This window comes from Electrophorus electricus, chromosome 12 (genome assembly GCF_041902795.1).
Source record: "Electrophorus electricus isolate QZ-2024a chromosome 12, ASM4190279v1, whole genome shotgun sequence".
NCBI lineage: Eukaryota > Metazoa > Chordata > Actinopteri > Gymnotiformes > Gymnotidae > Electrophorus > Electrophorus electricus.
The window spans coordinates 23,663,680-23,680,369 of record NC_137508.1 but is presented as its reverse complement, the minus strand read 5'-3'; the positions used below and the strand labels follow the sequence as shown (position 1 = coordinate 23,680,369).

General features: G+C 42.6%; 1 protein-coding gene across 12 annotated transcripts in view; it reads left to right on the top strand.

Annotated features, from left to right (window-relative positions):
* The first annotated feature begins 1,384 nt into the window (after positions 1-1,384).
* The window catches only part of macrod2 (mono-ADP ribosylhydrolase 2), a 486,124-nt gene continuing 470,818 nt past the window's right edge, over positions 1,385-16,690 (top strand). For 6 of the 12 annotated variants that reach the window (XR_014126642.1, XR_014126641.1, XR_014126639.1 and 3 more), the window contains exons 1-3: positions 1,394-1,715; positions 4,655-4,759; positions 12,908-13,009. Coding sequence is in view for 7 of the 12 variants with exons in the window: in XM_035531409.2 (XP_035387302.1) it covers positions 1,679-1,715; positions 4,655-4,759; positions 12,908-13,009 (244 nt within the window). In the remaining 5 variants the exon portion in view is untranslated. Of the gene's footprint in view, positions 1,716-4,654; positions 4,760-12,907; positions 13,010-16,690 lie in introns of all 12 variants that reach the window. The other 6 variants (XM_081724942.1, XM_081724945.1, XM_081724943.1 and 3 more) reach the window with 6 other exon arrangements.

Below are 16,690 nucleotides of genomic sequence, written 5' to 3'. Positions count from 1 at the left end.
TGTTCATGTAGATTTGTGGCAAGATCACATGCATGATCAGCTACTGTGTTTCTGCTAAGTCTCAAATTTAAAAATGATTGCCTTTTATCTGGGCACACGACGTCGCAAACTTTGATCATGCACTTTATGACAAACACTCCCTCATTAACGGGCCGGTCTGAATTTGCAGTCTCTCCTGCGACAATAAAGATATCCTTTACAGCAGCCTCTCTTTGTAATTATGGCTTTTGTGAACATAGTCTGTCGTGAAACCAAACGTCCTTTCATCTGCTCTACTTTCTGGCGTTCTGCGCTACGTCCACGTCCTTGTCGTGGTGTTTCGTTTCATAGTGTCCTCTTATATTATTTGGTTACAGCTACGTTGGCTCCGCACACAAGACAAACGGGTCTGTCCTTTACATTTGTGAACAGATATTCTGCTTCCCACTTTTCTAGAAAGCTTGTTTTCCACCTTTCGTTTGGATATTTTTGGGAGGGGTGGCCCGATGCGACTGGTAGCATGAGGTCGCTAATCAACCTCAACAGAGGAGGCGGCGCTTGCGGGTCCTGACTGACACGCCAGCGCAGCATTCTGGGATTTGCAGTATTAGCGGTGCAAGCGCTGTCTACCGGCGGGCCAGCTCTAGTAGACATTTGGTATTTTCTCGCGGGCCTGAATTTGACATATACAACATTTTAATCTGTAATTGTCTCACATAATCCCACCTGGACACTCCGGAGATCGCCTTCTCAAGGTTTTTTTAACCTGGTTTACTCACATCCCTGTCCGTCTAACACTTAGGCTGTAGGCTATGTATTCATTATGAATATTCAATATACACATTAAGGATCAACACAATAGCTAGCTATCGGATTACTTCCTAGACCCATATTAGTCTTTCCAAGAGATCTTTCTTATAGTCGGTCAGTCAGTCAGTCAGTCAGTCAGTCTGTCTGTCTCTCTCTCTCTTCTGCTTTAAAATTCACAACCCGTTAGCGGTGAAGCTTAAGTCAATTCAGACCACTTCTTTTATATAAACTACAATATGGAGCAGAAGATGACCACGAATTTGGCTGCTATAAGTCGCGAAACCTTAAAAATGTGAACACACCTCCGCTGAACACTGTACAGTAACTGTTCACCTGTCTGGAGGTTGGAACTACTTAGGCTATTAGATTTAACTTAAGATACCTACATTTAATATATACCTTTTTTGTTCAAGAAAGCAGCTTTTTATGATCGAAAAACGTAAAACGAATGATTTCAGATTTAAAGAGAAGACGAGCCAAATATCATTTAGTATTTTTATACAGCTGGGCGAAGTCCAGCGTGGCAGCTCCGCACATGCGCACGACGCTCCTCAGTCTCTGGCCTACCGCATTTCGGCGCTCACTGAGATCAACCTAACCCTCTTCGGCTGCGTATGGCTGCTGCCGGGAGTGCCACCACCCAGTGCTCCTATCACATTCTCACTTCCCTGTCGAGAAAGCCCAATCGGCCGGTCGCGTCTCCGACGTGCCATTAAAGGCACGGCCAAGCTGGGTTGCCCGGTCTCCAGTGGATTTTGACAGCCTCTCAGGTGAAGCATCACGCCCGGGAGCGCTTTCGCTTTCTCCTGCCTCGCCGGACGCACTCGCTGTGAGCCTGGGGTTGCTTCACTCAAAAACCATCTCTCCGAAGCCCACGCACCACGGCACCATGAGCAAAAAGAAAAGGGAATGGAGGACAGAGAAAGGTAAGCCTCTGCCCGCCGTGGGAATGACCACTGTTGTGGATGTCCCCGCAGAAGAGCCTGCGGATGAGCGGATGTCTGCCCGGTGCGCGTCCAGGCGGACGTCGGGCTGCCCGGCTGCCCGTGTGCCCGGTGCGGAGTACGGCTTTGGCAAGCGTTAACGCTGCCGTAATGAAGTTAGGAGCGGGCTCACTGCTGCTGATTCGTTCCTTCTGGACTGCTGTCCGAGTCTTTGGTGGAAAAGCCCTGGGTGTCGATTTTGAAGGGGGAAAAATCCCCCCAAAAACCTTATTCCACCCATCACAAAACCGGTTAAGGACATTGACGATACGCAGCTTTGGCGAGCGCTTCCTGGGAAATTCATATTCAATTGATAAAACGAAACTCGATGAGTAAAATCGTTTTTCTGCTACTGCACATGCTCGGAACTTTTTATTTCCGAGCTAGATACTATCGACTGAGCCGTTCAGAGGCCACTAAGTTATATTCAGCAATACAAAAAACTACCCCCCCCCCCCCCGTAGTGGTCCTCTCCAGCGTTTTCAGATGAGGTGCTGAGGCGGCATTAGTGAGGTGTGTTAGAGATCTTAGTTACACACCAACATGAATCTGCCTTTTGGCCATTTCGTTTAACATCCAGGCACACCTGTTTGTGAACATGTATACCAAAAAAAATGTAAAGAGCACATCGGCATCGCTTATTTATTTATTTTTGTACTTACATGTACAAAAAAAAGTTTTGATTTTGTAGCTTACATAGAGAGATGCAAGAAATGCACAACATTTCATTAAAGAAGTATGTCAATAAACACAGTACTATGGTGTTTACATGGGTGAATTTATAGAATTTAGAAAATATTAAGATTTAATATATTTCAGTTATGAATCTCTCAGAAACACATACAGTCTGGAGCTGAAGGTATTTATAACAGCAATAGTGTTGTGTTAACAGTATTTGATAATCTTTTGTAGTTTGACTATTGGTTTTAAAAAATCAGACAGTCCTGTCAGGGGAATGATGATCTCACTACAAAATGTCTACAACAGCATTACATATCATTACTACAAAGTGATGGCCTACATGCTTATAATGTGGAACCCAGGTAGCTCTGCTTGGAAAAATTGTCATTTAAACCAGCATACACCTCTGTCTGGAGGTAGCGTTATAGTTTAGGCATAGTGAACTTGTGCTTACTGCAAATTATAATTAAGAATCTCTCTCTAGACCGATTGTGTTGTTTCACAGACAGACCATAGCCCAAACCGCACTGCCAGGAAAACTAATTTATTAAATCATATTGGTTTAATCTGGTCCTTTGTTAACGAGAATAATGACATGACTAAACCCAAGTGAATCCGTAGTACTCAGATGTTGGTGGGGAGTCTGGGTCACTCGACCACCCTGCTTCCGCCACCACAGGGTCGCTCCACCCTGCCTCCACAACCACGGGGTCGCTCCACCCTGATGTGACGTGCAGGACTGAGAGCGAGAGGCAGAGAGGAGGGAGGGACGAAGGGAAGTGTAGTTCTCTGGGATACCTGCCAGTGAGCCCTCTTCCTGGATCGACTGCAATAGACTATAAGGACCACCGGGGGTCCTGTGCTACACCTGCCCATCAGACACTGCAACGTTGGTGACTTCCCATGCTTGTCAGTTTGCTTGTAAGGCTTGGTGCATCTACGAGCGCAGCAAGCTCTGCTTTGTGTCACTTTGGAGAAAGGGGCATGCTGTCCCATTCCATGGGGTCCTACACAATGCACGAACCACAGGCACAATGGCTAGCCCCTCAGACTTGAAGGAGATGGTCAGCTAATCTTAATTAGTTCCCTGAGTGCGTCCTCTCTTCATCCCGTGCAGTTCGACCAGGGTCCTCTGACATCAGGACCAGTTGAGAGTTGGGCAGTCCACCTGGTTTGTCCTGTGAGGTCACAAACCGCTGGGGCAGGTAGATCGGTCTGGATTGAGACAGGGAGGGTTAATGACATGGAGGTCATGGCTGTTTTGTTGTTTTCCTTTGTTTTGTTTCTCCATCTGTGGCAGTCCCACGCCAGTCCTCTTTCTGGTTTATCTTCTGACTGTAGCATCTCGAAGGTTCAGACCTGTCTTCTTGGGGAGGAAGCGCCCATGTCTTCTGCCTGTTCCTGACATGCACTTACAGAAACATTTGTCTTCGTTCTCTAAACAAGCGCAGCAACAGCAATCTGAGGAGCAGGAGTTTTGGATGTGCTTCCAGCATCAGCGTCAGCTGCTCGCTTCTGGCTTGTAGGACCCCGTTTCTGATGGTGGCAGGTTTCCTCTGGCTCAGGGAGTGTTTTTTGGCATAGTCGTTTATTTTAACTATGCTGTACTGTAAGGTAAAAGGAGTGTTAACAAAACAGAATTTTTCTGGCCAGACCACATGTAAAGTTACATTAAGGAACAGTCCCACCCATTTGAATAAACACTCCTGCTCTGTGGTCTTCATTTAAATTTCCTACAGAGTTCTCCACCTGATGCCTCCCTCACCCTTAAAGCAGCCAATTGGCAGCATACAGATGGCCTTTTGACCTTTTCCAAGGGACATACCATGTAAAAGTTTAATCAAAGTCTGTAGAAATTTTAATTTGAATCCAAATTTAAACCAATGTAATTCAGCACATAGGCCTTTATCAGGGTTGCTGATTGCTAACCAGGCTGACTCTTCTTGATGAACAAGAATTAAAGCCGTATAGTAAATATTTGATGATGATTTATTTGATTTAAATATTTGACTAATATTTGAGTAGGTTCTCAACATGTTGACCTATAGTCTGCACCAGTCTGAATTACTGAAGTGGAATTTGGAATAGTCATCATATCAGGCTACTTGCTGTTCAGTACCTCTAGAAAGTGCAAGGAAGACTTACTTGGTTTAAATCCTGCAAGTGCTTTTCACATAACCGTTTCGTTTTCAATTCCACAGAGCGTTTGCTCAGTCTTGGACAGGAAGAAAGACGTAAAGAGTATGGGAGCAACTATTTGGCTTTGGACAAGATACCCACCTGGAGGCAGCATGTCAACAATACAGGTATACCCCATAATCCAAACTCACCTGATAATCAACAGTCAAATTAACAAGGGAAGAGAACGCATTAGAGAATGCATCTATTTCCGTTAGTCAAGATTCAAGAAACATCACCTCTAGTTAAGCATGTGAGCACAATACTGGAACTTGCTTTAAAAAATATTTATTGTTAAGTTTACTTTGGATTCACTATTCCTGCCAATGAACACAAAGCCCACCTCTAAGATCTACAGTGGCCCATGGAGCTCAGTTAAGTTTATAGCATTACCATAGTTGTCATGACTTCACTTTCGAGCGATGCAGTGGGCTCTGTGTTAATGATATTTTGTTATTTAACAAGTTGTTAGCAAAAGTAAACCGTGTGGTAGCTGTTACTTCAGTGTGTGAGTGCTTGTATGCAGAAGCCTGGATAAATGATAAGGACCAGGAAAGGGTTACAACCCTCTCCACCGGCAAAGTATTGATTTATCCTACTTGGTCAATTATGATGATATACCATTGCATTTCTTTTTTTTTTCTTTTCTTTTCTTTTTTTTATGAGAAACTTATAATTTAATCCTGTTATCCAAAAACTCTGCACGTTTTTCTTGGTACAGCAGTGATGTTTGGCCAGAGTGGGGTGGAGTAGGATGGCATTTTACCCTGATATGTGGCCTTGCTACAGTAACTTATCTTCTTGATGGTGAAATTCTAAACCTATAAACACTTAGATTTCATATCATAATGATTTGCTGCTGTCAAAATAGTGAAGCGTTTTCACTGTCCAATATTTCTTTATAATGAGCTGTCAAAAGTTTGAGTCACTACATGTGTTTGCTAGTTAGCATTATTACCTGCAAGGGAGTTTAATGCAATTGCCCAGCATTACAAATATTTCCCTGAAGGTGGTTCACCCACTTTACTTAATCTCTAAGTGCTAAACATTTATCTACTCGATTCATATGTAAAGTATATTACTTAAATAGTTAAATGCATTATACAGATTGCGTTTCTACATCTGTTCAGGAGAAACATCTCTAATTCTGCATCCCACTTCATCTGCTTCACATGTCATAATTCTTTACATTTTGGAAAACGTTGGAAGTGCTTAATGTTTGTTTTATTATGATTATTATAAGGTTTTTTTTTTTTTTGGAAGCACAGCATGGTTTATTGTCCGCAGTACAAGCACCTGCCATGGCAGGATACTTGCCGGATTCAGCCATGCTTTTTAGCCAAACGGACAGAGATTTGGCTGGAGTAACAAGGCGTTCAGTAGTGTTTCAATAAATCAGTGTAGATGCAAAACAAGATTCCATCTCAGAACGCAGTTTTTCAAACAGGTTTTCTCAGGCACTGCAGATGCCAGTGCTAAAACAATAGTTTTTTTATTAGATTCTACATGTTTTCGTATCTTATTTGTATTGGTATGTGAAGCACTTTTTTAATGCCTCTTTATATACAAAGGCTATTATAAGCTGTCACTTGCACAGTGAAGTCTGATTATGAGAGTACTGTGACTTTGCCAATCACTTGGCACACAAAAATCGCAAAAAAGGGGTAAGGGAACACAAACGGGTATCTAAAATGCACTTTGAGCAGTTTTTGTAAAATGCTATTTGAATGCAAATATGCAATTTGTAATCTGCAAACACAACCAATTGCAAGTTGTCTTGCTGAGTTGTTTTAGAACTGTAGGTATAATCTGAACTGCGTTCAGTTTTAGTGTTCTTAAAGCAGTGGTCACAAACCTTTTTAACAAATTTAAATCTGAACAAATTAAAGATCTAGCCTGATAAATGTTAGACTGAGGTTATGTTTTAAAAACTACTCATGGCCTATAGCCTCCAGTATAGGACCAGCTGGTCCAGCTGCAACTCCAAGTGACCATTTACATGTGGCTGACTTCATCTGTTTTTAAAGTCTCTGAATAAGGAGTCCGCAGTGACCATCATCGCCTCTTCTCCATCTGTGAATGTATTTTTGTCTGTGTGCTTTGGATGGCTAACACAAAGCTTCTGTATATTCCCCCCCATTTCTTGCGATCTGGTACATGACTGATTTTTGAGCTTTGGCTGCACACGTCTGTGCGGAGTATAAACTGTGGGCTTTGCCATCTACTGTCCAGACTGAGCGTCAGAGAGTGTATGGGGGGGTTTAGGTGTGCGCTAGAACTGAGGGAGTGTGTGAGTTAATCAGGTTAGAAAACGTGCACCCAAATATGACAAATTATGAGGAAAAAATATGCCTAAATTCTAGCAGTACATTAATCTCTGCACATGAGGCAAATGGACCCTGGATTGACTAGGATAGCAGGAAACATGGTAGCTTAACAGTATCTGCCCCATTACTTGATGAGCTGATCTCTTGCAATGCTTTATCTCATGTAAACCATATCTACCCTGCTATAAGACATTCAAGACATTCCCTCACTTCCTATTCACGCCTGAAGCAATAAGGTCCTGGTGGCATCCACGGTCAAGTTCTCCAAGCTTGTGTAGGCCAATTAGCAGAGGTTTAGTTACCTCTCTAGGCTTTTCTTAAGGCTCTGGGAAATCCTCAGGTGCTCCAAAAAGACCACAGTTATCTCGGTGCTTAAGAAACCAGAAATCACTGGCCTGAATGAAGGCTATCCTGTTGCACTGACCTCAACCATTAAGAAGTTCCTGGGGCAGTTAGCAAGAACCCATGTGTTCACCTCTACCAACCAACCTGGACCCAGTTTGCTTATTGGCTATTGCGTTGACAATACGCACTGCTCTCACATTTCTCCTTGTCCAGATATGAATGTGAGAATGCTGTTCATTGATTGGAATTCGGCATTCAACACCTTCGTTCCAACCAAATAAAATGCAGCTCCAGTGCAATGAGTTTGCAGATGATGCGTAGACCTCATCACTGACGAGTTGAGACCGAGGAGAGCGACACGCTGTCGGAGTGCTGCAGTTGCAGCAGTCTCCTTAACGTCAGCAGGATGTAGGAGATGATTTGTAGACTTTAGGAACCTTCAGGAGGAGGGAGGACACGCCTCTCTCCACATACTTGGAGCCACCGTGGAAAGAGGCAGCAGCTTCAAGTTCATTGCTCATGTCTGCGATGACCTCACCTGGGCCCTCCACACTGACAAAACTATGAAGTCTGCACGCCAATGACTCTACTTCCGCCAGAGGCTGAAGAAGGTTGGCCTGACTCCCCCCCCCCCCCCCCCCCCATTCCCCCTCCCTCACTAGTGCACCATGGAGAGCATTCTGTCTGCTCATGTTACAGCCTGCTATGGCAGCTGCTCCACCGGCAACTACAATGCTCCTCAGAGACTGGTGACAACATCAGAGCAGATCATCAGAATCACACTTGCAGCCCTACAGGGCTCATAAGATCGGATCACGCTCCAATCACCCAGCATACAACCCGTTCTCCAGGCTGCTGTCTGGCAAGAGGCGTCAGAACAACCAGTTATGGGCAGACGCGCTGAAGAACAGCTTCTATCTGCAGGCCCATCGCATTACCGAACAGTCTTAAATCCTTATCACACCAGCACAGTTATTGTCCCCTACTTTATCGTAGCTCTCCATGTATTTAATACATTCATATCCAGACACTCATCTTCAGGTGATTATTGCTGAAAGCATGGCGAAACCTTTGCGAAGGACTGTATCTCAGTGTTGGTGCCCGGAGGAAAACTCCTGGCACACTCGGACAGCTCAAGTACTGAACTTGAGAAACAAGCAGTGGCACAGCTACGGATGAGTTGTGAAAAATGCGAAATTCCGTGTGTTGTGATGGATATCTGTTTACAAGCAAGCTGAACTTCCCTTGATTTTGTTTCTTATGCATCAAATATTAACATCCTTCCTATAGCTAAAGTAGCAATACCTAGTTTACTTTGACTCCCTTGTTGTGCGGTTTTAATCTGTCAAGGCGACAAACTGCAGTTCTATATTCCTTTTGGCTAAATCATTTCTTGCCGAGTGGAAAAACACATTTGTTTTCCTTTCTGTAATGCTCATGTAATCTCTCCTGGTATTCAGCTGGTAATGTATTTGTACACAGTAATAACTTCCTTTCTCATCTTAACATCTTATACCAGTATGACCAATGTTTTATTCTGCTCTAGTGAAGCAGGAAAAATGTGAGGTGAAACCTCACCCCTAACATTTATCATGCAGAAAATAGCTTTTTCTTGAAATTAATGTTATTTTTGAAATTTATATAATGTAAGGTGCATTTAAAACACAATGCACTCTAGGTATTCAGTGGAAGAAAACAGAATTTTGAGGAATGTGATTTGTATTTATTTTATATTATTAGGGCAGGTTGTATGGGCTGGCTAAAGTCCATGTAAAACCAGACAAGGTATCTGTGTGTGTCTGTGGCCGCTCAAGACAGGAGAGAGGATTTTGGTTTTAGCAAGTTGTTTTGGGGTTACTGGCTTTGGGGTGTCAGGTTGCCTTCTGTAAGACAAGAGTTGAGACGAGCACCTTCTTGAGAGAACTGAAAGTCTTTTTTTTTTTTTTTGTTGTTTTTTTTGTTACTTTTAGGAAGTACCTTTATATCTGTAAAAAATCCACAACGGTTGGTGCACAGAGACTAGATGGCCATGACTGAATAAAAATCTGCTGTTGATGTGGAAGCACTGCGGACTGTCGTGAGTCTAGAGCGTGTCGCTATCTTGGATTTCGCAAAACGCAGTGCAGTGAGGGGCTTTAGGTAGGACGGGCGATGTCCTGTGGACAAGCGCTTATGAGGCCACTTCAGATAAACCTGAACACCACCTTCCTCCAGCAGGGCTCTTCACGACAGCTGGTGGTATAACAGGTGCTATGCAGGGCAGAGGTCTCTGTGAAAGAGGCCTGAAACGGGTTGTGGTAGCCTCACTGTCAAGCTTGCCCACCTGTCAGTTTGGGTTGTTAATTTGCAAGAGATCAGGCTAGTTGTGAAAGAAAAATGACAAGTTTTGATTCTTGGGAGTGATTTATTTATTTATTTTTTTAATGACTTGTCTTCAAAAACGTTTGATTGATCTGGAGCTGAATAAATGCTCTGCATTTGTGAACTTGTGGTTTTAAATTACTGTGTTACTGAATTACTGTGATTTGTTACTACATGACTATTTTCAAATGTGTCATATTAACCCAAGCTTCATTTCTTACTTCTAAATGGTGTTTGTTTGTTTTTTTTTTTTGTTTTTTTTTGTGGTGCCATCCTATGCAGAATGCTGTTAGTGAGCAGCTTCCCATGACTGCTCAAAGCAACTAGATTCAATTAATCAGTATCAAAGTATACTTTTTTGGAAAGTTCCAAAAACATTTGTTTTTTTTTTAATTACTGCTCCGGATCAGTTTCACAGTTGATTGTAAGATGGCATATTTCCACCAAAATGGAAATACTGAATGCTGTAAGCTTCACCTTGACGGAGTGCTCTTCTGGAAATGCCTACCAAAAGGGTTTGGCTGGTGACAGATGTGTAAAATTGCATGGGGGGGGGAAAAGTGATTTAATGAAATTAGCAATGGGCATTTGTATAAGATCCAATGGGTACACAACTGTTGTGGGAAATTATGCAAATTGTTAGAAAATTATGTAAATGAGTTGAATATTATGTAAATGTGAAGGCGTCATGACTATTCAGACTGAAGGGGCATGTGGCCCTGTATATTTTCCAAGATCTGCTATTTTTTATTCAATAGTGACTCTTAAGTTTGCGGCAGCATGATAACTTGTCTTTTACGTTCTCCAAAAACATGCCAGAGACGAGTAAGGAAGCAGAGCTAGTCACAGCTTGGCCAGCATTTGTCGGGCCCTTCCGAGCACGGCCCTGTCCTGCCGCTGCTTCTCATGAACCGCCAGGTGTTTCTCAGAGTGCTGCTGGCAGACGGTTATCATAGTAAGTTAACAGTTCAGCTAGCGTTGGGTGTAAAAACGAACGTCTGCTTCTACCTGATGTGTGTTTGACATCTGTTACACGATACTCTGTTTTGCCCTAAACTGTTAACTGGATCAAGCATGACGGAGCCTACAGAAACGCACAATATTTTTGACCACAAATTTTTACTTTTACCAATTACTCTCTAAAAAGTGTGGCATGGCCACCACATGTAGTTTCAAAATGAATTTGAAATAGGTTTTCCTAAAATGACATGACATTTTATCAGTATGGCTACTGTTTCCATAAAATGTTGAACATATCCTGATTGATATGACTGGAGACTTCTGTAGCCATTGTGCTTGCACTGTTCTGCCTGCCAGTCTGTACAGTAAGAACTGCCAGTACTACTCAATTCTGCCCTAGCTGTAGCAATTTTATCTGCATGGCACTTTTTACAGTAGATGTTGTCATACAGCCAAATGCAGCAGCAGAGAACAACTCCCAGAGATGCAATGAGCAGGACAGAGGGGACCCAGGAAGACTTGCAAATAAACATGGAATAAGTACTTGTTGGGGTGATCTGTGAGAGCCAGTGTTGAGTCCTAAAGATACATGCAGAATTTTGATTACACCAGAACACAGCATTACAGTTACTTGGCTAGTTTTGTGTTGATGGGATAGTATTTTTTTTTCTTGTTGCTTTAATGTCCACGAAAATCTAAAATGTTAAAGTTTTTATGTTAAATTTACAGCATCTGCTAAATGCTGTAAATATGTTTACAGCTGTCGTACATTACTGGTTTAGGCTGACCAAAACAGAATTAATTAACTGATAATTAATAGCACAACATTATTTGGAGCTTGACTTGGGAATTGTACATTTATGTAATGACTCAATGGGTCACTGAGTTGTTACCCAAAGTCACTGATGTTTAAATATAAAGTTTTGTTTTTTGTTTCAAAACTTGCATTATAACAACTGTGTTGCTGTTTGCTTAATGCAGCTAACATGGAATTTGAGTGAGGGGAAAGGTTTATAGTTTTGGTAAACTGAGGCATAGCAAAGTACTAACCGATGATCATATATTAGTAATTACAGAACACATATTTTTGTCTGAATTTATTCTGCATTTGTGTCCTGCAGGTAATACCTCGTATGTACACTAGGTGGCGGTATTATGTCTGTTCTGAAAGCTGGTAGGAAGCGCCACAGGCAGAAATAAGCCTCACCTACCCTTTTATATCATACGCTATTTTTGTGTAATTTAGTGTAAAGGCGAACTTGGCAGACCGGGAACTTTAGCGGAGGATTATTATGAGATTGATCTCAGTAACTCCAGTGTGTTGTTTTTTTTCTCTATACAGTGTGTATACGTTAACCCTTACTGTTTGTGAGTTACATGCTTTAATCTATAAAGCTGAAAAGCCACAAGACCTGCAGTACTACAGTAGATAATGCGTCCCTTAATTAATTAATTAATTAATATTTTAGGGTCATGTATATCTTTTGGGCCTGTAATTTTGAAATTACAGTATCGTTTAGAGCTCTATTTAAGATGAACATTTATGATCAAAATAATCTATTTATGTGGTCACAAGGTGTGATTTTATTGGTCGTGCACACTGCCTTTCCACTATATATATTTTTTCCTTGGGGTTGATTTGTAAAAGATCCAAGGTGCCTTTATTGTTGATACAGCCGTACGATGAGACATCGTCTGTAGCAAGCCTGCGGTTGCGTTGAGTCAGAGTTGTAATACAGTCTCAGCAAGAACATAAACGCCAATACAAATGACCAAGTACAAGTGCTGAGGTGAAGGGTCGTGTGTGTGTGTGTGTGTGTGTGTGTGTGTGTGCTGCGGTAGTAGCAGTTGTAACTGTGGCAGTACTTGCAGCCATACAGGAAGGGTCGCAGAGTACATAGCTGTGTATACACAAGTGTTCTTGTTGGAATGATGTGAAATAAGGACTTGAATGTACAATCTCAACATTGTTGTCTGAAAGATAATCAAGGCTACAGGACCGGAGTAATTGGAGCTAGGGCGTCCTTCAGCAAATGGGCGGGTCCTTTACGTTAGGCCAAATGCTGTTAGCTCTGCTGTTCAGTGTCGCAACTCTTTAGACTACACTAGAACTTAAATAACCTCGCACATGGTGTTTCCGCGCTCTTTCCCCTGGCTTACTTGAAAATGCGCTGCACTTAAAACCACGTATTCCGCCATCAGAGGCTGGGCTTGGCAAGCTCATTACTGAGTCAAAATGAATAAAGCATATATGACAGGTGTGTTTTTTTCCCTTTTCCTCAGCACCGGAGGAAGAGGAGGAACACCCTATCTCGTTGTGCGACAAAGTCTCTCTGTACAAAGGTGACATCACCATCCTGGAGGTAGATGCCATTGTGAATGCTGGTAAGTGCTTGCATTTTAATCTTAATCAGAGCTTCCATTAAGCGTCTTGCTGCAACAGGCAGTGTTCCCCGTGGACCTGTGGCGGTGGAAATTGTTGTGCTTGGCTGCCCTCTAGTGTCCAAATGCGATGGTCTCTTTTTTTTTTTTTGGCTCCCACTGCAGATGCTTGGGTTACACATGTGGAGCTTATGTTAACTTGGCTGTGGGTAATTCTGCATTCAGGTGATGTTGGGAATTGGAGCAGCTCACTCAGGCTCACTGGCAGTTATTGACTGGTGAAGCGGAGTGTGTGTCTGTGTCTGTGTGTGTGTGTGTGTAATGAGTTGTTCCTTGACGTTCTCAGTGGAAATCTTGTACTGGCATTCCGGGCTCCCCCTTTATTTCCTTGTGCTTCCGAGTTAGATGCCATGCTGTAACTCTGGGTCTTGTGTGATTTTTGCTGGTGCTAGCACTTTTAATGTTTGAAATCCTACATTCTACAGCACACAAGGTGATTTTTATTTGTATTTTTTTCCCTGATGCGGACTCAAATTCGGCTGTAACAGGACTCCTCTGACTGCCAGGAATCAAACAAATAAAGTTTTCTGATGTACATGGATATTTTAAGAGAGAAGGATACATAAACTTACCATAAGTGAGTGTAGGCAGAACTGGTGCAATGAGAGTAATTCATCATCCTGATTGTTTGTTTACAAATTTTCCACTCTGATTGTTCACTGTCTCATGTTTTGGATGCAAAAACAATCTTTTTCAGAGCGAGAGAGCTTTTGACTTTTTTTGGACTGACCTTTGAGTATTTCTCCATCATGGATGTTTTTGTGCTATCTGGTAGGGTTGCATGAGGTCACAAAGAACAGCACAGATGCAAAATCGCTGTAGAAGAGTGACAGTTCCATTAGCATCGGAGACGACTTGAAGTCAATAACCGTTTTGTTTGTTTGTTTTTTTTCCCCTTCTAATTATTTTCACCTATAATTGTTTTACCATATGCTTTCTTAAATTACACACCTGGTTCCGGTTAAGATTTAATTTAAATCACAATCCTGGTTCTGGCGAAGATGAATTTAAACCAGAAGCCTGCCTCAGTAAAGATTAAGTGGAAGAAAGCGTTATTCTCTACGGTGGCTGTGTGGCTTTCAGACGCAGTTGTGCAGCCTGGGTTGATCCAGTGTCACGACGGCATGGATGCTGTCTGCCTCTGAACTGCCATCCAGGGCTTACAGCAGGTGCGTAGGTTTGACACATTCATTCAGTGAATGTCAGAAACCCGCACTGATTAGACGCTAAAGGTCCAAAACGTTCGCTGTCGATTTTTGAAATCACTGCTTGTTTTACACCACGCACCGAAAGAAACGCGTAGCAAAGATCTCAGTTTTTGATATGTTGTATAAGAAATTGCAAGCAGTATCAGATTTGCCCGAAATGTAATCAGTGTGCTGGTTTTCTCCTGTTTGACTGTCACGGACTCATAATAGACGCCATTTTAATCATATCAGCTCAGCGTTTTAATCACATCATTCCCATCAACAAATAGCACGCTGTGTCCTCTAGTCCCTCGCAACATTAAAGAGGACAATTTGAAAGTGGAGAAGGCACTCCAGTGATCGCTGGAGGATTGATACTGATTGCAGTTTCTGCAAATTGAGGTTTACTGCATGAAAAAGCTTTTGGCTGTTCTTTAAACCTGGCTACTCTCGAACTGCCTGGGTATCGAAGTGCTGTGTTAGGACTGTCGTCAACTTTGTAATTTTCGCATCAGACACCAGCCCGCTAACAGACTACAAATATGACGGAGCCAAGATGCACACTGTCAAACAAACAATGGATTGTGATTCAGGGATTAAGCCTGTATTTGTGGAGAGTACTCCCTATTCCACAGTGCGGTCACACATTTCCAAACATATGCACTCACCCATGGTCGAAATGTTACAGTTTTAACTGGCTCGGTGCCACACAAGGAAAACGTATTCTATCACATGGCATACAGCCTTTTAGCTGGATGGCAGCAAAATTGGTGGAAAAACTGAAAAGCAACATTAAATGAACTCTGACTATAAATGCGTTTGCTTTTCCTAGGGGTTTACGACATGGAAGGTACCTTTTCTAATCGGTTTGCATGTTTTAAAGTAGAATTTTCACTTTGGGACATTTCCGAGCCATTTCTGGATGCGTGAAAAATTGCAAGCGTTGTTATTTTTTTTGCTTTCATTTTTAAATCAGGAGCCGTGTCTTGTCCCTGGTAATGTCGCAGGCAAGGCCGCTCCGGTTAAAACAAGCTGCAAGTCTTCCTCGAGCAGGAGTGGGGGGAGCTCTATGGCAGAAAATAATACAAACGCCTGCAATTACTGCATGCCCAGACTCCACAACAATGTAATAATTAGCTTTAAAATGCCATTACCATTGTGTTAATGTGGGTACTTATCTCCGACTGCCTCGACGCGATGTCGGGGGCAGGCTGCAGAATCAGGAAGAGCTGGCCCAGGCGGGTTGAGTCAGGTGCCGCAGACCAACCCACATCCTTCCCTCCCAGCTTGCACTCAAGCAAGAGCGAATGTGTGTGCGCGTTCTCAGTCTCATTTTGTGGTGGAAAATATAAGCGAAATCTAACCTTTACATATATAATGCTATATTTTCTTTTCTTTTGTTGACGATAAGAAACAATGTACAATTAGGGAATTCGTAAGTTACAATAAAAGTATGACATTTTATTTATGTAGTAAAAAAAAAAAAAAAAAGTTTAAGTGAGCAGATTGAAACGGATTATTACGATAGCAAATGTAAAAGCAATACCAATAATTATGACACACAAATACAAAGAGAGAAGTCATGGAACTAAATAAAGACCAGTTTAGTGCAGTATGTTCTCTGCAGTGCGGAGATGGTACAGACTGGCCCGCATGTCCATTGTGTGACGGCGTGGAGCCTTCCCAGTGTGGGGATTCCCCAGACACTCCGCTCTTCCTCACCTGAGCAGCACTGAAATGGAACGATACTTTGATCACATCTCTGGTTTTCTCTTGTGCTTTAACTGAATTTTGGGAATACTTGTGCATAATGGGTCTTGATGAGAGTGGCGGGTTTTTTATGTAGAGTCGGTCGTCTTGTTCCTTCTATTAAGGTGCAATGATGAGCACCAGTGACCCTTAAAGTCTGGAGTTTTCACATTATACTGTAACAGCTCTGGGGAAAAAAACCTGTTTACTGGAGTGAAAAAAACGACTTATTCATTCATACATTTATTCACTTGCATTTTTCATAGCGATCCTCTGTTTTGGTTCCATTGTGGATGCTTGTAATGAGAGGTAACTATTTTGTTCCTAGAGCTTCTGGTGGTGATATCGCCCTTAAAATAAGGCAGTGTTTTGGACTGCATATTGATGTGCAATACCTCTTACTCTCCAATGCCCTCTTTGACACATCTCTTTCTATGCCTGTGTGTGTGTGTGTGTGTGTGTGTGTGCGCGCACTAATCCATTGCTGGCCTTTCTCCCCTTCTTTAACATTCCTCTCAGCAGATGTCCACAGCAGTTCCTCACACTGAGCGATGGGCACAGGCATCACGCAAGCTTCTGATGGAGGTTATTTTCTCTCTGGTTGCTCTTATTTGGCCCTCTCAGCTCACCCCGGTAGAAGGGCCGAGTCCTTTGCCTGGGTTGGGCTCAATAAAGAACAGCCAGCGAG